The sequence below is a fragment of the Choristoneura fumiferana genome, chromosome 22 (genome assembly GCF_025370935.1).
Source record: "Choristoneura fumiferana chromosome 22, NRCan_CFum_1, whole genome shotgun sequence".
In the NCBI taxonomy this organism is placed as follows: domain Eukaryota; kingdom Metazoa; phylum Arthropoda; class Insecta; order Lepidoptera; family Tortricidae; genus Choristoneura; species Choristoneura fumiferana.
The window spans coordinates 3,176,314-3,195,351 of record NC_133493.1 but is presented as its reverse complement, the minus strand read 5'-3'; the positions used below and the strand labels follow the sequence as shown (position 1 = coordinate 3,195,351).

Here is a 19,038-nt window from a genome sequence, read left to right as displayed (position 1 = left end):
AAAGTTTGTACATATTTAGTAAATAATTTCGAATTTCTATAAAACTAAAAATCCTAATAAATCAGTAAAATTAAAAAAATTGAATTATTATAATCATCATCCCAGCCTATATACGTCCCAGTGCTGGGCACAGGCCTCCTCTCAGAACAAGAGGGCTTGGGCCATAGTTCCCACGCAGGCCCAGTGCGGATTGGGAACTTCACACGCACCATTGAATTGCTTCGCAGGTTTGTGCAGGTTTCCTCACGATGTTTTCCTTCACCGCATAGCTCGTGGTAAATTTCAAATGTAATTCCGCACATGAATTTCGAAAAACTCAGAGGTGCGAGCCGGGGTTTGAACCCACGACCCTCTGCTTGAGAGGCGATAGGTCAAACCATTAGGCCACCACGGCGATCGAATTATTATAATAATGCATAAAAAATAAAAGTTACATAAAAAGTGAATTATTGTTTCCACTGTTGCTATTTCATTTCCTCGCAATCTAAGTGAAAAGCAGTGTAAAACTCCCGTCTATCCCACTAGTCCCATTGAGTTGTCCCATACTCGAGCATTAAACCCATTTTCCCCTCGACGTGTCTATCCACCCTCGCCGTACCGGCTCGGGTGGCTATATGAACGTCTTGGGTAAAATGGCTTGTTTTATGCTCTTGCTGTACAATCTACTATTATCAACCGACTTCAAAAAAGGAGGAGGTTCTAATTTCGTCTATGTTTTTTTGTGTGTTTGTTACGCGATAACTCCGCCAATTTGTGGGCCGAATTTCATAATTCTTTTTTTGTTCTAAAGGACATTCTTCCGAGGTGGCCCCATTGTGGTTACTTTGACGTTATTTATCCCCCATGTCTACTTCAACGACTAGGACTGCGTAAGGCATAAGGCGGCCTTACGCAGTCTCTGTATAATTCGCGCCTTATATGAACAGGACTATATTTATAAATGGATATTTGTAAATGTTTGGTCATGACTTTACTCATTCATGTTATTGTCAAAAAACTTACAGCAAGTAAACAAGGAAAACATTTTATTTGCGACATAACGGGTCCTTACAATAATAAGTTTTTGTTAAAAATCTTTATTAATACACGCTTTTTGCTGTATGATTGTACTTTTTACGTATCCGTACAACACTGGAAGTGGACGGTGAATTTCGAAATGCAATATCTGAAGACACTTTACAATGAAAGCTTGTAAAACCCGAATAAAAGGAAACATGAGAATAAATTGTCACAAAACGGACCCAAATAAGCGTCAAAATCAAGCTCGTTCTATACAACTAACTAAATGCACCTTTCATCCTCTCAAAGGTCCCTTCAAAGGATAAGTTCGCCTTTGTTCATGTATCTCAACAACAACAATATGTTTGTAAACTGTGTTTGTTTCTCTATCTCTGCTCAGTAAAGATCCTATAACCTGCATTTGAGAGTGACACGTTGTTTTTTCGTCAGTCTAGTCTGCAAGGTCAACCGCCACACAGATACAGGTTATAGGCAATTGGCATTTCGTATACCGGCTAGGGATGAATACTTTACTCGACACAGTATCGGTCGTGAACTATCGATATTTACTCGTATGGAAATGATCATTTTTTTACAAATAACTCATGTAAAAAAAATACAAATAAGTAACTAAAATTAAATGAAAAAGAAACAAAAACAACTAAAACCTAAATAAACACCTACTACAAAGTAAAAACCACCGTTCCGCGTCGTATCCGGCTCAAAAGTGCCCATAACCTCAGCAGCATTTCCCCGCAGTATGGGCAGCGCTATCTGCTGAACCACGTACGACACGGAGCGGGGGTCACGACCAAAGACCACCAAAGATTTGACCTCAGCACCCCAAGGACCAGCCGTTTCGACCGCATATATTGTACCTGAACAGTATTCTTCTTTGTTTAGACGAAAACAAGTTATTTTCTACCGTTAAACTAAAAAAAAATTTTTTTGCTACTATTTCTATTTTAAACATCGTGAGGAAACCTGCACAAACCTGCGAAGCGATTCAATGGTTCGTGCGAAGTTCCCAATCCGCACTGGGCCCGGCCTCTTGTTCTGAGAGGAGGCCTGTGCCCAGCAGAGGGACGTATATAGGCTGGGATGATGACTATTTCTATACTAGTAAAATATTAGTTTTTCCAAATGCTTGTGATACCTCTAAGAATGCCGACCGATGCTTACTTTTAAGTGTATCGATACAAAATGGACTTGGTATCGGAATTAATGTATCGAGTAGGTACTCGTATCGTTTCATCTGTATACGGGCAGTGATCTCACCACGACTGGGTTGAGGAGCGTGATAAACTGGCAGAAGCGGCCGCGTTCCTCGATCCGCTACCACCACCTATCCCGCGGGAACTATGCAATTTTTCGGGATTTAAAACTATCCTATGTCCTTCCACGGGACTCATACTATCTATAATCTAAATCAGTTCACCGGTTTAGATGTGAAGCGGTAATAAACAAAACAAACAGACTTACAAACTTTAGCATTTATAATAGGTAGTGGAAAGTTAAATCCTACTAATATTATAAATGCGAAAGTTTGTGAGTGAGTGAGTGAGTGAGTGAGTGAGTATGTTTGTTACTCTTTCACGCTGAAACGGCTGGACGGATTTGGATGAAATTTGGTATGTAGATAGCTGAACATCTGGAATAAAACATAGGCTACTTTTTATCCCGATATTCCCATGGGATAGGGATAAAATCTCGAAATATCAACCGCTGGGCTTAGAGTCATGAAATTTGATAAGTAGGTAGCTGGACGTTTGAAATAACACATATGCTACTTTTTATCCCACGGGATAGGGATAAAATCTTAAACTAATAACCGCTGGGCTTAGAGCCCTGAAATTTGGTATGTAGATAGCTGAACATCTGGAATAAAACATAGGCTAATTTTTATTCCGATATTCCCACGGGATAGGGATAAAATCTCGAAATAACAACCGCTGGGCTTAGAGTCATGAAATTTGATAAGTAGGTAGCTGGACGTTTGAAATAACACATAGGCTACTTTTTATCCCACGGGATAGGGATAAAATCTTGAACTAATAACCGCTGGGCTTAGAGCCCTGGAATTTGGTATGTAGATAGCTGGAAATTATGGAATAAAACATAGCCTACTTTTTATCCCGATATTCCCACGGGATAGGGATAAAATCTTGAAATAATAACCGCTGGGCTTAGAGTCATGAAATTTGGTATGTAGATAACTAGACGTCTGGAATAACACGTAAGGGACTTTTTGACTCGATATTCTCACGGGATACCTAGGGATAAAATCTCTAAATAACAACCACTGGGTTTAGAGCCATGAATTTTGGTATGTAGGTAGCTGGACCTCTGGAATAACACACAAGCTAATTTTTATCCCGATATTCCCACGGGATAGGGATAAAATCTTGAAATAATAACCGCTGGGCTTAGTCATGAAATTTGGTATGTAGGTAGCTAGACGTCTGAAATAACACATAAGCAACTTTTTGACCCGATATTCCCACGGGATACCTAGGGATAAAATCTAGAAATAACAACCACTGGGCTTAGAGCCATGAAATTGGGTATGTAGGTAGCTGGACCTGTGGAATAACAAATAATCTATTTTTAACCCCGATATTCCATCGGGATAGGGATAAAATCTTGAAATATTAACCGCTGAGCTTAGAGTCATGAAATTTGGTATGTAGGAAGCTGGATGTCTAGAAAAACACATAGATGACTTTTTGACCCGATATTACCACGGGATACCTAGGAATAAAATGTCGAAATAACAACCGCTAGGCTTAGAGGCATGAAATTTGGATGTAGGTAGCCGTATGTCTGGAATAACACATAAGTACGCTACTTTTATCCCGATATTCCCACGGGATAGTTTTGTAACTAAGGGACATCCCCGTATTATTATTATTATTATTTTGTATTTTTTCTTTAATTGTATACTGTAGTTTTTAAGTATTTTATTTGTAATTATTTTATTTTGAAAAAATGACTTTCTGCCAAGTTTCTTGCGGCGCATTCTTCTTGGCAATGATGGTCTTTCCGAAAGCGCTGGTAGTTTAAAAAATGAGATGTAAAAGTGCCCATTGCGGCCTATTTACTGAATAAATGATTTGAATTTGAATTTTGCATTTGAATTTTGATAGGGAAAAATTTTGAAACTTCAGCACTGGGTTTAGAGTCTTGAATTTTGTACAGTTATTCACAACACAACCTCAATGAAGACCACGATATAAATATTGGAAATTTCCAGGGAATTTTGTAAAATCCCGAAAATTTCAATTGCAGCTACCACACCGAATAGTTACGCGTGCGAAGCCGCGGGTAAAAGCTAGTATATACATATGCGACAGGAACATAGGTAGCTTAGTACTAGTTCATAAGATAATTAATTATTGTACGCCTAAAAGGCAGATTATAGCAGTTCTGACAGTGACGATATGTTTAAGATGTATTTATGTACCTATAATAACAATAAATGAATGAATTTGAATTTGAAAGTAATAGCGGTTGAAACGCTCGCAGAACTACACAGATCATCATCATCATGTCAGCCGAAAGACGTCCACTGCTGGACATAGGCCTCCCCCAAGGCTCTCCACTCAGACCGGTCGTGTGCTTTCCGCATCCACCGCGATCCCGCGATCTTAACCAGGTCGTCGCTCCATCTAGATACAGGTTGTTTTATGGCGTTCGTATACGGGCAGTGAACTCACCACGACTGGGTTGAGGAGCGTGACGAAGTGGCAGAAGCGGCTGCGTTCCTCGATCAGGGCCGCCTTCACCGCCTTCTCCTCCATCTCTTCGAGCTGCTGTTTCCTTTCCGCTACGTCCTGAAACACCAATTGAAAAAGTGATTAGATTCAATCAACTTTTTAGTGTAATCGAAACATAGATTCCTGATCCACCGCAGAACGTTCGCACAGTAAGTGTCATAATAAATTCCCTTGTCAAATACGATGTCACTATGACTTTATCTACGAAAAGTTTCCACAATGGGTCACGATTCAGTTGGTTCGAGATTACCCTGTCCCGTAACTCAGAAGTCATCAGTGATACACAGAATACCACGCGGGAAATAAGCGTGGCGCGGTATTCTGTGTGCCCTCTTTCATGTTAGCTCGAATACGAGTATTACAACCGGCACCGCTTCCACGCCGCGCCGCACCGCTCCGCCTCCGGCGCAGTGTGTTTCTAGCTATATGCACAATAAAAAGGCCCTTGGGATTTATTTAGGGGGTTACAACCAAGTTGGCCTGCGTGTTACGACACGCTTACGAGGAAGTGTGATGGAAAAAAAAATTGTATGAAGATGAATAAAGTCTTCTTGGGACTCAACTTCCACACAAAACATTTTTATTTCGAATCTTAAAGTTTTTCCACCTTTATCATATTTATATCAGTAAGCAGTGGCCTCAATATGAGTTAAATTATCGTACAGGAATGTTGTCATCTAGTATTAACGCTTAAATTGACAATGTGCACTACAGCGAACATGATTCAAGATTATCTTTTTGTATTTTTTTATATATAATTTTTTGGACCATAAGGTAACGACGAGGATTGAATAATAAACTTTTTCCAATTTTGTCAATTTAAGGGCAGGCTCTCCGTATCAGTATCAGGCTAGGTGTGAAGTCGTCATCGTCACCTGCATGCAGACATCGGCGCGCCGCTTGGCGTCAGGCGGCGCGCGGCGCGCCTTGCGCGCGTGGCGCTGCGCGTCCTGCGCACGGCGGCGCAGCTCGGCGCGCGCGCGCTTGCAGTCCCGCGCGTGCTCGCGCCCCAGCGCGCCGGCGCCCAAGCAGCCGCGCCGCCACTCCTCCGCGCGCGCGCCCAGCGGGACGATCAGCGCGTCCGTCAGCGCGCTACCGATGCACGAATAATAAATTAACAAAAAAAAATATCCAAGCCGCAGGCGAGGGTTGATAGTCAAATCGAGGGTAAAACGGGTTTTATTAATAAATATCAGAGTTTATAGTATCGTGTGTGTGAGAAAACTGTGCAGTTTTGTACGATTTTTTATTAACTGTAATTTACTTTACCCGCCTATTTGTCTGCGCACAGACATAGCTGTGGTGTGCGGTTTTAGCGGAGAAGCAAGGTAAATTAGTGTAGTTCATTGATATGGACCTCCGCAAAGAAGCATCAGAATAATAATAAAAAAAGTATTGATAGATATCATTGCGGAGTACCGGAAGTATTTAATAATTTTTATTATACGCTGCATATGCTGAATACATCCCCTATGCCACAGCAAATTAGTAATATAATATAAGTTTGCAATTACTACAATAAAGGGTTTACATACATGCATACATTTGGTCCTCCGCAATGTACCTACCTACTTAACGTCTGATTCGATTGATTTTGTAATTATGAAAATGAACCGATATGGCTGCAGTAACATCCTCAATAAAGTGGATAAAGACGCGAGGAGGTCAACACAGTACCTGATGAAGGTTTTCATCCTGGTCTCAATGGCTCTGTGCCGCAGGCAGACCCTTGTGAGCGCTGTTCCGATCTCTTTCGTGGCCCCTGCAACAAAAAAAAAATGTTCAAAAAAAAAACGAATAAACAAAACCGTACCTAATAGTAACTGAACTGAACTGCATCATCGTCAGACCGTGGAAACGACATTTAGTCCAAATATACCCTAACAAACCGAAACATACCTACCTAGGTTACATTATTCTGTCTTAGATTTCAGTGTCTAGCTTCCGACTCTATCATCAAATACTACTAGGGCTACTACGAAACTCACAAATCGAAGTTCATATCGCACCGTCCCTTTCACTCACGTATTTAAATGACATAAGCGTCAGCGGGACGGCACGGCAACATACGAAGTTCGAGTCTTGCACTTCGTGGTATAGAGCCAGCTCGATGGTACGAATACCTTATTATTGCATTGTTTTTATTGACAAAAAGTGGGTCTCAAGTTGAAAGATTCAATTGCATACACAGATACATGTGTACCAGTGAAGCTTATAATATAAATGTGTTAAAAATACTATATTAACGATTGCCAGAAATAAAACGTGTCTATACACAATACTATAAAAGCGGTTTTTAAAAACATGATTTTTCTAAACGTTTATATTTTCAAAACCGATTTTTCGGTTATGTGTTTAGGAAAGTAATAAATTATCAAGTAAATAAGGAGTAACCTATTGTGTATGTATATTTGTATAAGATTAATGACAAATGTTTATTAGTCATAGTTTCTATTCACGAAGCACAGTGCTGATCTTTAATATTTTTAATTACACTCATGTTTTAATTGTTTAAAAAAAAAACTGAAACTTAACTTTGGTTCAAAATTATCCTCAAGCATGCCTCACCGCCGGCGAGGAAACGATTGGCTATCAACTATTTTCTCGCTCAAGAAACGAACAAAAGATATAAGATCCTGTGTGAGTATAAGAGACACATATATTTAAACATGAAACTACCGTGAGACTCACTCATTTTAAATGATACTTAACCTATGTGTTATGTGTTAAATTTCATGACTCAGACTTTCATGACTGAAGCCCAGCAGTTGTTATTTAGAGATTTAATCCCTATCCCGTGGGAATATCGGGATAAAAAGTATCCTTGGTTTTAATCCAGGTTATATACTAACTTTTTGCCTAATTTTATCCAAATACGTCCAGCCGTTTCAGCGTGAAGGAGTAACAAACATACTCACTCACTCACAAACGTTCACATTTATAATATTAGTAGGATTGTTTAAGTGCAATCCAAATTGCTCAAGATCATCTTTAAGTCTGTGCCTAAGTTGATAAAGTTAGGGAAACCCTATACGGCGCAATACAGGATAAATTTACAACATCTTCTATTGTGAATTAATTCAAATGCATTACAAAATAAAGCTGACATTTAACTGAGTCGTTGAAACTGTTTAAAAATGTTTTTGATGGTGTACAAAAGTGTAACATACATCTATAGTTAGTCTTATTGTTAATATAGTTTCAGGGCTGAGTGGACGCGTTTATTTAGTTTGTCCCGTTATTTAATTTTGATTTAAATCATGCGTTATTTCGTGCTGTTGTCAACTTTTCTGGCTGCTTCTTGCGTCTATTCTTATACAGGTAAATCAATTGAAATATTGTTTTGTTGAAATTTAATTTTTAATACAAACTTTTTTTGCCAACTGTACTTTATATTGACTGTACTTTTATTATCATCCAACCTACAACAATGTATACCAAAGGGTCATGCAGGCAAAGCGGACAAGAGTGACTCCCGACGACAGATTTGGTCATTCTTTCAGGTGGTGGTATTGGGAAGGGCCTAAGAAGTGTCACTTAGGTAAACTGTTCCTGTTAGAGTAACCAAACAAAATCTTTAGCAATAATAATAGAATAAACTACGAAATGCATATTTTTAATCAACACCATGACCTTAAACTTCCGTAAGGTAAAAGAAGCTAGTTTTATCTTTTTTTTTACATTTTTCACTAATGTCTGCCACATATAATATATGCAAAAATATTTCGAAAAATCTTTAATTCTAAAGTAGTTACTGGCATACAAATACAGTGCAGTGTGTCCCTAGATAAATCAGTGTGTAGGTATACTTACACTCTTTTAATGAACCTACATATTTAGAGTGCGTATACGATGAAATGTCAACATTGATAACATTTATCTGCATTTGTTTTTGCGTTTTGTGTCGATTTTTGGAAAAACCTAAATATGAAGAACAAGTACACGTGTTGCTGTTGCTATCGTGTGCTATTTATTCAATTTATTATTCAAAAAGAAACGAAAAATGGAAGTTACTTGTTTAACCGACGAAAAAAAACGGAAGAGGTTCAAGTCGACGCGTATAATATTTGTTTTTTTTTTTCTTTATCACCACCACTACCACCACCACGCGTAACTTTTTACAGAGTAGTCCGATTTTAATATATTTTTTTTATTGGATAGGGTATACCTTGAAGTTGGTATTATATAAATTTGGAAAAAAAAATACGCCAAGTGCGGGAAAAATGCCGTGGTGGCCTAGTGGTTAGTCCTATCGCCTCTCAAGCAGCAGGTCGTGGGTTCAAACCCCGGCTCGCACCGCTGCGTTTTTGGAAATTCATGTGCGGAATTACATTTGAAATTTACCACGAGCTTTACAGTGAAGGATAACATCGTGAGGAAACCTGCACAAACCTGCGAAGCAATTCAATGGTGCGTGTGAAGTTCCCAATCCGCACTGGGCCCGCGTGGGAACTATGGCCCAAGCCCTCTTGTTCTGACAGCAGTGCAATCGCATTTTATTCGAATTTGACTGATTGGAATCCCGCACCGCTCCGCCTCCGCCACCGCTGTCGGTGCGTTTCAAGCTTAAAATTGGTGTCCCTTGAATCACCAACAAACGGCATGTTATAAGTTGGACGTTGAGTATACACCATGTCTTTTTTTGACTCCGTTAACTTAGGCAGATAGCTCATCGGGGAGCGTCATGGTTGAGTATCCGCGATCCCATGGCGCTCCCTTAACGGCAGAGTGGAGAAACGCCGATGTGTTTTTAGTGGGTATGCTAAGTTCAGAGAGTCCCACATAACTTTCCACGGAAGTATGCATAAAGCATTTTCACATCGCAAAAAAAAAGAAAAAAAAAGCAGATAGCTCATGAACAAAAATAAAACAGTGAAAAAAGGTTCACTTACTGCCGGTAGTCGGTAGTTTAATTTTTTTTTATTCCCCGCAGAATGTGACAGAAAACTCAGCGAATGCAAGTTGATTACGGAATGCTTCACAATACCTTTCCTAAAAAACTTGAACAAAACCAACCAGCAGTTTAATTACCTACGAGAGTCCATCTGTGGTTTTCAAAAAAATTACCCTAAGGTAAGATTTTCATCACAAATACTTAAACAACTGGGGCCGTATTGTCTAACACGCGGCCGCTCGCGATCGCATTCAGGGCATTCACCATCTCACTCTACCCTCATCCTAAACCGCGTGACAGAAAGATTTGAAAATGATTGCGATTCCGAGTACGTTAAGGGGCTTCTAAACGGGCTAAATTTTCACTGCAATTTGTGGCCGACCATTATTTGCATCTTGCTCTTGCGTACGGTGTCAGAGAAGGACGGCCGTAGTTGCCGGCCACAAATTGCAGTAAAATATGGCCCGTTTCGAAGCCCCTTTAGACAATAAAGCCTGTATTATCACGGACTCGTCTTGGGTTATGAAGTGGTGAAACACGGGTGACATGCAGAATAAAAATTAGACATCCCGGTGGCAAGGGTATGTCCGCGCCTCTGTTAACTACACATCTTTATCTTGGACTTTAGTTATCGTAAGGTGGGGGGTGAACAAAGTACCTCATTGTTTATAGTTCTAAGTTCATATACCTCTATGTACATTCTTTTGTTTTTCATTTCATTTTATCCACCTGAAAATGTCCCCTCCCCATATAGTAAGGTTTTCAATGGCAAATACTACATAAATCGCATACCTACAAATAGGGTTGCCAGGTCCTCAAACGTAATAGCCGGACAGACCAGCCAATTTGGCCGGACTTTTGGGCAAAAAGGCCGGACGCCCTATCATTAAGGACTAGCCCGAAGCTTCGAACGCGTCAAAAAAAATCTTTTTTCCGTTATAAATGGTAGCCTATACTTCCCTAAGTTATAAATATAAACTCTACATCAAATTTCATCTTAATCGGTTCAGTAGTTTAAGCGTGAAGAAGTAACAGGCAGGCAGACCGACAGACAGACTGAGTTGCTTTATAACATTAAGTAGGAATTTTGTGTCTTATTATACCTATATGCCAAAAATGTTCTATGTACTACAGTGTTTTTGTGTGTAGTGTACCTACTACGGTTATTATTATTTTTATTTTTATGAACTTATAGTCACTGGTCAGTTGTAAAAAGCCTAACAAAAGCTGGACAGGCCGGACACCGTTTAATTTGGCCGGACAAGCATTGAAAAAGCCTAACTTTATCCGGCTTCATCCGGACGCATGGCAACCCTACCTACAAAGATCGAAAGCTTATCAATTCCAAATGAACACTGTAATAAAATGCTAAGGAAGGCCTATAAACGTTGCAATGTGGTCACGAATATTGTGGTTTCAGTGACATTTCTAGAACCTTATATTTCAGATATGCTGTCCATTGGCGTCACTCGTTTCACATGACGGGCCACCTACTGTCGAACCAGTAACCACTACGCCCGTCGTCGATTCCACTACACCTGGTGGGATGGCCGGAGACTGTCCAGCATCTTATCTGCCCCCCAATCCCGACAGCAAATGTTGCGGCACTCATGGGTTCTCCTCTAAAGTGATAGGTATTTTGACAGTAAAAAATCTAGATCTGATCTGTACCTTAGTACAGAGTACATAATAGATAATAAGTTACAGATCGACACCCGCGTTTGGCAGCCGTTATATTCCTACCAGCCGGCTCACCGCCGACGGTGTAAGTAGCGGTCGCAGTTTACGATCTGGATAATACGAATAAAAACTATCAAGGAGGATAGAATCTCTACGTGAGATACTCTCTAGGTGGTGATAGATGGGTTTGTGTGTATTCTCACAGTATGGAGGTGGAGGAACTGCATGAACACACATTTCTTGCATAAACGTAGCTATCATAAGTTCGCGGGTGAGTAGGTAAAGTAATTGTTTCAGTTCAAATATAGAGATGGTAAAGTATTCTACTGTATGGAGAGGTGGAGCATTTACTAGGCCCTAGTCACTAGGGTTTCAGTCCGGGAGGCATGTGCGCATGCATTGTACAATAATGTACACGTCTTTTTTACCGAATTCACATACAGAACTTTGTGCTATTTAGTTTTTATGCAATACACCGTTTTACTCAGGCATTATATACTCAGCGGCGCAAAATTTGGCCCACGCTCTACGTACAAAAAAGCCTATTATTCACTGCATACATTTGAGAGATTTTTGCCGCTAAGTCTATCATACATATCAACAGATCGTCCGACAGTTTGGATATTAGAGACGCTTAGTCATGGAGCGCGTCACAGGCGACAGCGCGACCAACATATTGCGGTAGTAATTATATCCGAGTTTTCCGTTAAGTTTCCTGCAGTTTTGTCAGGTCTATGACGTCTCGAACTTACACGACACTTCTTCAATTGCAGGTGGATTCGAAACGGGCTTTGACCAGTACCCGTGGCTTGCCCTCCTCGAGTACCGGGACCGCTATATAAACGTGATAGACACGAAATGCGGCGGCTCGCTCATCAGCGGCAGATACGTATTGACGGCGGCCCAGTGTGTGGATGCCATTAGAACTATCTTGCCGTAAGTTCTTCATTTGGTTTTTCAAGATTACTGTATAGTGTGTAACAGTAGCTTTGCTACTGTGTTTGTACGGTGAGTGGGAGATCCGGAGGCCCAACTCCTCTCCCCATTTCCCCCTCAGATGAGGGGATAGATATCCCCTCCTAATAATGCTGTAGGTGTCCATGGGTGGCGGTGATTGCTTACCATCAGGTGACCCGCATGCTCGTTTGCCAGCTATTTGATAAAAAAGTAGTCGATCGAATACGCGCTATGCCATTTTTGACACGCGTAGGTATAGCTTCACCTGTATGTAACTATGTTTCTATGTAATGTAAAGTAACGGTATCTTTGAACGTGATTTTCACCCACTTCTTGTGATATTGACACGAAACTTGGCAATTGTGCATAGTTCTAACGACAAAACAATAATACCGCACCATCGAGCTGATATGATGATGGAGCAGGAAGCTAGGGATTGAAACCTAGCCGTGTTTAGGCTTATTAGAATATATTGTTAGAACGTACTTTGACCAATTATGGTATCCAGGGTCAGTCAGGCAAGTTTACCATTAAGGAGTGTTTTTTAAACTATTATTGCAGACTTTTATTTTGTTTCACCTATCCCGGTGCCCTTATTATCATCATCACATCAGCCAGTTCACTGTTGGACATAGGCCTCCCCTCTTTCCCTTGTGTATATCAGGCAAGTCATAACAAGATTTTCAAGATTCCCAAATGGGGTAGGCAGAGCACACGAAACGTTACCGCTTCGGAGCCACTTTTAGCAATTTTAGGTTTAAAGTTTGCCAAAAAAAAAGGTACAATAGTGACAGGTTGCTAGCCTGTCGCCTACGGAATACCTTAACTTAACCTGTATCCTTTGTCGCCTCTAGCGACATCCACGGAAGAAATGGAGAGGTGTAATTCTAACCCGAGTAATAATTTTAATCAAATAACTAAATTACAGGGAGAGCGTTCGCCTTGGTGAATACGACACACTGACTGATGTAGACTGTGTGGAAGATGACGACATTAAGACTTGTTATAATGTTTCGATCAGCATACCAATACAGGAGATCATGACACATAACCTGTTCAAGCGTGGACGGCATCCTAAGAACGATATCGCTTTGGTGCGTCTCACACAGTTGGTGACTTTCAACGGTAAGAGTGCCACCGTTGCTTACAAAGTAATTATGTGTTTCCTAACGGGTCGTTAGAGAAATTTCAAGTAGAATTTTAGTAACCTTTATAATTGGGCGTTTCCTGGATGAAGTGTGTCGAAGTTCGTGACGTAAAGCAATGCTAAATAAAAAGTGTTGCATGCATCGCATAATGCGAAACTTTTCCTAGCTATATCATATTTTTTTTCTTTGTTGGCAAAATAATGTAACTGGCGGACTAATTAGAAATTTTAGGAATGTTATAGCCTATTGTCAGTAAAAGTAGGTACGCAAAGCGTTAACTCTCTAATAATTCATTCAATTCAGAGGTCCCCAAACTTATTTCGTCTAACGCCCACTTTGGAAACCAGTTATTTTGTGGCGCCACCCATTTTTTTTAACCGTGAAAACTTCAATAACATATTAGTCTCACTTAAAGGAGCGGGCATACCGCTGCTTAAAAAACGGCGACGGTACGGAATCGCAGTGACGCATCGTATGCGCACCGTTTTACTTTTATCGCATGCTCTTCACACCGATGCTTAAAATACGTCACGAGTTTTGTTCGGTAAAGTCCTGCCGTTTACGGCACGTCACTGCGATTCCGTATTTAAGCAGCGGTGTGAAGAGCATGCGATAAAACGGTGCGCATACGATGCGTCACTGCGATTCCGTACCGTCACCGTTTTTTAAGCACCGGTGTGGCCGCGCCTTGATGAAGGCTCAAAGGTTGAGATTTTTTCTGGGCCACTTATCGCCCCTCCAGGCCTCCAGCGCCCACAAGGGGGCGTTATCGTCCACTTTAGGAAAGACCTAATTCTTACGAACGCGTTGGCCATTTGTTCCAATTAAGTTTTTTGAGAAAAGCACTATACAAACCTCGGCCAAAACAGGGATTGCTGGACTTCTTTTAAAATCCGTTAGGTCTACCCCAAACTCGTCCATCAATCCCTTACTTCATGGCCTCTGCAGTAATGTACTATTTACAGATTACATCAAACCTGTCTGCCTTCCGTCGACTAACGGGCCCACTCCGAGCAACCTATACGTAGCGGGATGGGGTGCTACCAGCACCGGAAAGCGAAGCTCTATCAAAATGCATGTAATGCTTCCTTCTGTTAATCTCACGGTGAGTATGGAAGAAATATGTTTACTTACTACACTTAAAGACAAAAGAATAGAGTCCAGAAAAGTTTTATATCCAGACGGTTCACTCACTCGTCGAAGAATATTCACTTGTTCTTTTGAAATATAAATATTTTTTTTCGTTAACACAGTTAGCTTGCTGCTTGCCAACACAGGCAAGTCATAGCAAGGTATTATTTGAATCAAACAATTTGGTAATTAATTGATTCAAATAGTATAGCTATGATTTGTCTGTTGGCGTACAAAATATTCGATTATTACTATTTTATTATTTCCTTCTATATGTCATCGAATGCAGTCATGCCTCTTGAAATAATTTAGTATGGCCGAATCCGAATGAACGTTCTATGTGTTCAGACTGTTCATTTTAGTGAATGGTGCCAAATAACATCCAAGATCGTTGGATCGGTTGTTATATTGCGTGTCGCGAAAATAAAAAATGCATCGTCAAAATATCATCTTTACATGGCTTGGCTTAGCGCGATATACTTGTTTCGTGGTCATCTAATAGAGCAGCGCTGCGTGAGGCGGGTGGGAGTGCATTAGATGACATGAAACAGTTCGCATAGGCCCTAATGCAACGATTAAATCTGTCAACTTGTTTTCAGAATTGCAATTTATACTATCATCAGTTGGAACAGAGCCAAATCTGCGCTGGAGGTGAAATCGGAAGAGACGCTTGTAAAGGTGACTCCGGGGGTCCTCTAATGCGCTACATAGGGTCCCGCTATGAGGTCCTTGGGATAGTCAGTTACGGGAGTAAACCTTGTGGATACCACATCCCAGGCGTATATACTAATGTAATGGAGTATCTAGACTGGATTAAAGACAACATGCATGAATAAACTGTTACCTAATTAACAGGAGTTTTTATTTAATAATTGTATCTTTATCAAATTTACAAGGAAAACTATAACGGCTAAGTTTGCTTGAGAATTATTAGTAGTTTAAGAGTAAATAGCAGCCTAAAGGTTGAACACGCCAAAACTTGGGCATACAAAAATGGCTATTTTACGCAAAAAACGGAGATATACCAATTTTGTAAACTATTTTTTATATTCACAAAGAACTAGTCTAAAGACTGTCCACGATAATATCCGGACATGCCTGATCTGGTGTATCTTTGTAATGAATGCTAATTTTCAAGCAATAAAAGCGGACTTAGCACAAATTCGTGTGCAAGAGTTTTATACCAGTAAAGGTATCTTCCTGAAGATTCAAAATCAAACCAAAGATCTAAATTCCCAACAAAATACCTTCTTTGGCAGGGATTATTCAGCTTTGCTAAAGAAGTCGCTCGTTTATCAGCACATGGACAATAAACGGCGATATTTATCAAAGGAGTTTGCTGCCTTGTATTAGAAAACACGACTCACCCCTGTTTTGGTCAGATTTAGCCAGTTACCATTGCGCAAAATCAGTAATGGATTGGTACAACTCAAACGGGATTGTGGTGGTACCCAAAGTATGTAACCTGCCAAATAGTCTAGAACTGCGGCCTGTGGAAGAGTACTGGAGTATTATGAAAAGGATTTTGAAAAAGAAAGGCGGAGAACTAAATTTAGTCTCTGAGCTCCAAAAAATATGGACCTGGGCGACGAAAAGGTATCCAAATGAGAGCGTGCAAAATCTTTGTGCCGCGTGCGTAGGAAAGTTCGATACATGGCTTACTGTCCAGACGCTAACTTAAATACGAAATATTATTTTAAAGCTTATTAAATTTGACATTAAATATGGAGAGCATAATGTTATTATTTATTGTTATAATTATTATTTATGAATTTTTGTGTGCCCAAGTTTTGGCGTGTTCAATCTTTAAGGTAGGTATAAAATATACCTTAATTAGAAAGATTCCCTCATAAATTACAAAATCCTTGGAAAAATTTTACTTGATTTTTTTCGTAACAGCTACGGAACCCTATCTTGGGCGTGTCCGACACGCTCTTGGCCAGTTTTTTTACCTAGCCTGGTAGTGTCCCACAGCTGGGAAAAGGCCTCTCTTCTTGACCGCCACGCCTCCCGGTCTGACGCAATGTCAGGCTAATCCCGTCCCCAAGAAAGAATAAATATTAAATCCAGCCAGCCAGTCAGTAATTAGTACAAATGCCAGATGGCCGGAAAATCCGGAGTTATCCCGGGATTACTGTTCTTGTCCCGTGTCCAGGAATCACACTTCATAGTCCCGGACTTAGAATACCTACCTATCTACACCCAGTTATTTTTTCATTAAGTATGTTAGGACTTAGGAGTAGGTACGGTACACTACGAGCGTACAGTTCGCAGATTCTAGCTCTAGTGGTTTAGGCTGTGCGTTACCTATATCAGTCGGTCACGTTCACGTTACTCTATTGTAATAAGTATAGAAGATAAGATGTCTATTATTTTAATCATATGATTTTTTTTGAACAGTTTTACCCACGTTTGCGATGTACAGTCAAGGGCATAAATATCTATACAACCATAGTGACAAATATATTATTATGTATATAGATACCCATACATCAACCATTGTTAGGGGCATAAAGGTGTAGGTACAGATATTTTTGACGTCTTGGTAACGTAACGTACATAATAATACTAATAATACTTACAAACATACTTACTTACTGCTGGTAACTCTAAAAAAAACTATTTGACAGCTGAATGGTTAGGGTTTGTAAAAATGGCGGGTTATACGTAAGAACAACGCGTTTTTATTATTGGTGCGGATTTTCGGCTGGAGGCTTTGGACCATACTTTATTCAAAATGAGGCTGGTCAAGCAGTTACTGTTAATGGAGCTCGATATAGCGACATGATAACACGGTTTTTTTGCCCGAATCGCAGGATATTGATATGGTGGTCGTTTAATCTCTCGTTTCGGTGATCAGAATTGCCCCCCCCCCCAAATTCTCGATATTTAACACCTTTAGACTTCTTGTCATGGGATTACTTAAAGTCAAAAGTCAATGCCAACAAGCCCACAACCACAATGCTTTCAAGGAGGAAATTCGACGCTGCATCGATGAAATTCAGCCGAATTTATGCAAAATGGTCACGGGAAATGTTGACAAAAGACTGCGTATGTGCCAGCAAAGCCGTAGAGGCCATTTGTGGTGGTGTTATTCCACACGTAACCCTATTTATTTAGTGTATTTTATGATTTTTTATAAACAAATAATATTACTTACAACGAAAAAAAGTGTTTTCCATTAAATTCAAACCTTGCGTTATTTTTGGGACATCCTATAATTAAGCCTCTGACTGTAGATACATTCTTTATTTTGACACATTAATAATTTTTCTTCCAACTATGCTTTAATTTCATCATAACCGCACTAAATACCCAGCAAAAGGCAGGACTTATCTGCTCTAGAGCAGAGAAAATGTATGAAAGTCCTTTATTGCATTGTTTTAGATTTTTTTTTTTCAATTGCACGACCAAAGAGGTAACACAAGTATTTTTGCTATAAAATTAGCCTGCATAGTGTAAAAAATCTAGTGTTAGGTTGGTCAACCTGACGGTCTTATGAAATTTGATAGATTGCATACAAAAAATTGTTGCTACCAATCCTACCAAAAATAGTAAGTAGCCGTATATTTAAAAAAAAACTTTGTGTGTTTGGTTGGCCAACCTGGCGCCCATCCGAAATTTGACGGATCACGGGTAAAAATATCTGCTATTATACTAACTCTGAAAAAAAAAGTAAGAAATTAAAAAAAAGGACAGATTGGCGGGGAACCTTGTGAATTTTCCGTGGATATTTTTTGAGAGTGCTAATGTAAACTTACAAAAATGGAATCATCGAGTACTAGTGACATTTCTTTCCTATTCATTGCTTAGCATGAGTTTTTTTTTCGTCTACTATTCCTGTAATAGTTGAAAGAAAAGCAGATTATGCACCTCGCATTAAGTTACATTGCCCTCGTGCTTTTCCACATCGGCACTCGGTGCAATAATACATAACTTTCTGCTTGGTGCAACAATCTACTTTTATTGAGTTTTATTTTGTTCTTTCGCACTTTTAAAGTATCGTGTATGGTTTTCCTGAAAAATAAAAACCGGCCAAGAGCGTGTCGGACACGCCCAAAATAGGGTTCCGTAGCCATTACAAAAAAAATAAGTAATACGTTTCTAAGGATTTCGTTTTTTATACGGAATCTTCCAAGTTTAGGTATATTTCAGGATGGTATTTACTCATAAACTACTAATAATTCTCAAGCAAACTTAGCCGTTATAGTTTTCCTTGAAAGTTTGATATACTTACTACCATCCTGATTTTTTTCAAATTTTTCCACCCAGCGGTTTAGATTTTAGAGGGGGGGATGATCGATTTTAATGGAAATTTAGTTGAATATTTCGCTAAAAAATCAATGAATCGAAAATTCGTCTCAGCAAACCCGTAATGGTTTTAAAAGATCTATCCAACGATACCCCACACTATATGGTTGGATGAGAAACCCCCCCCCCCCAATTAACGTCT

At 39.8% G+C, this 19,038-nt stretch overlaps 2 protein-coding genes across 7 annotated transcripts in view; one reads left to right on the top strand and one right to left on the bottom strand.

Annotated features, from left to right (window-relative positions):
* mim (missing-in-metastasis) overlaps positions 1 to 19,038 on the bottom strand; it is a 300,696-nt gene that overhangs the window by 81,116 nt on the left and 200,542 nt on the right. For all 6 annotated transcript variants that reach the window (XR_012452709.1, XM_074104999.1, XM_074105002.1 and 3 more), the window contains exons 4-6: positions 6,453 to 6,537; positions 5,651 to 5,867; positions 4,716 to 4,832 (exon numbers count right to left, since the gene is read on the bottom strand). Coding sequence is in view for 5 of the 6 variants with exons in the window: in XM_074104999.1 (XP_073961100.1) it covers positions 4,716 to 4,832; positions 5,651 to 5,867; positions 6,453 to 6,537 (419 nt within the window). In the remaining variant the exon portion in view is untranslated. The remainder of the gene's footprint in view (positions 1 to 4,715; positions 4,833 to 5,650; positions 5,868 to 6,452; positions 6,538 to 19,038) is intronic.
* On the top strand, positions 7,980 to 15,437 carry LOC141440373 (phenoloxidase-activating enzyme-like). Its single transcript, XM_074104879.1, has 7 exons — positions 7,980 to 8,096; positions 9,709 to 9,848; positions 11,117 to 11,303; positions 12,123 to 12,285; positions 13,235 to 13,431; positions 14,420 to 14,559; positions 15,185 to 15,437. The coding sequence occupies exons 1-7, from the start codon at positions 8,036 to 8,038 to the stop codon at positions 15,419 to 15,421; spliced, it is 1,125 nt and encodes a 374-aa protein (XP_073960980.1). The 5' UTR covers positions 7,980 to 8,035; the 3' UTR covers positions 15,422 to 15,437.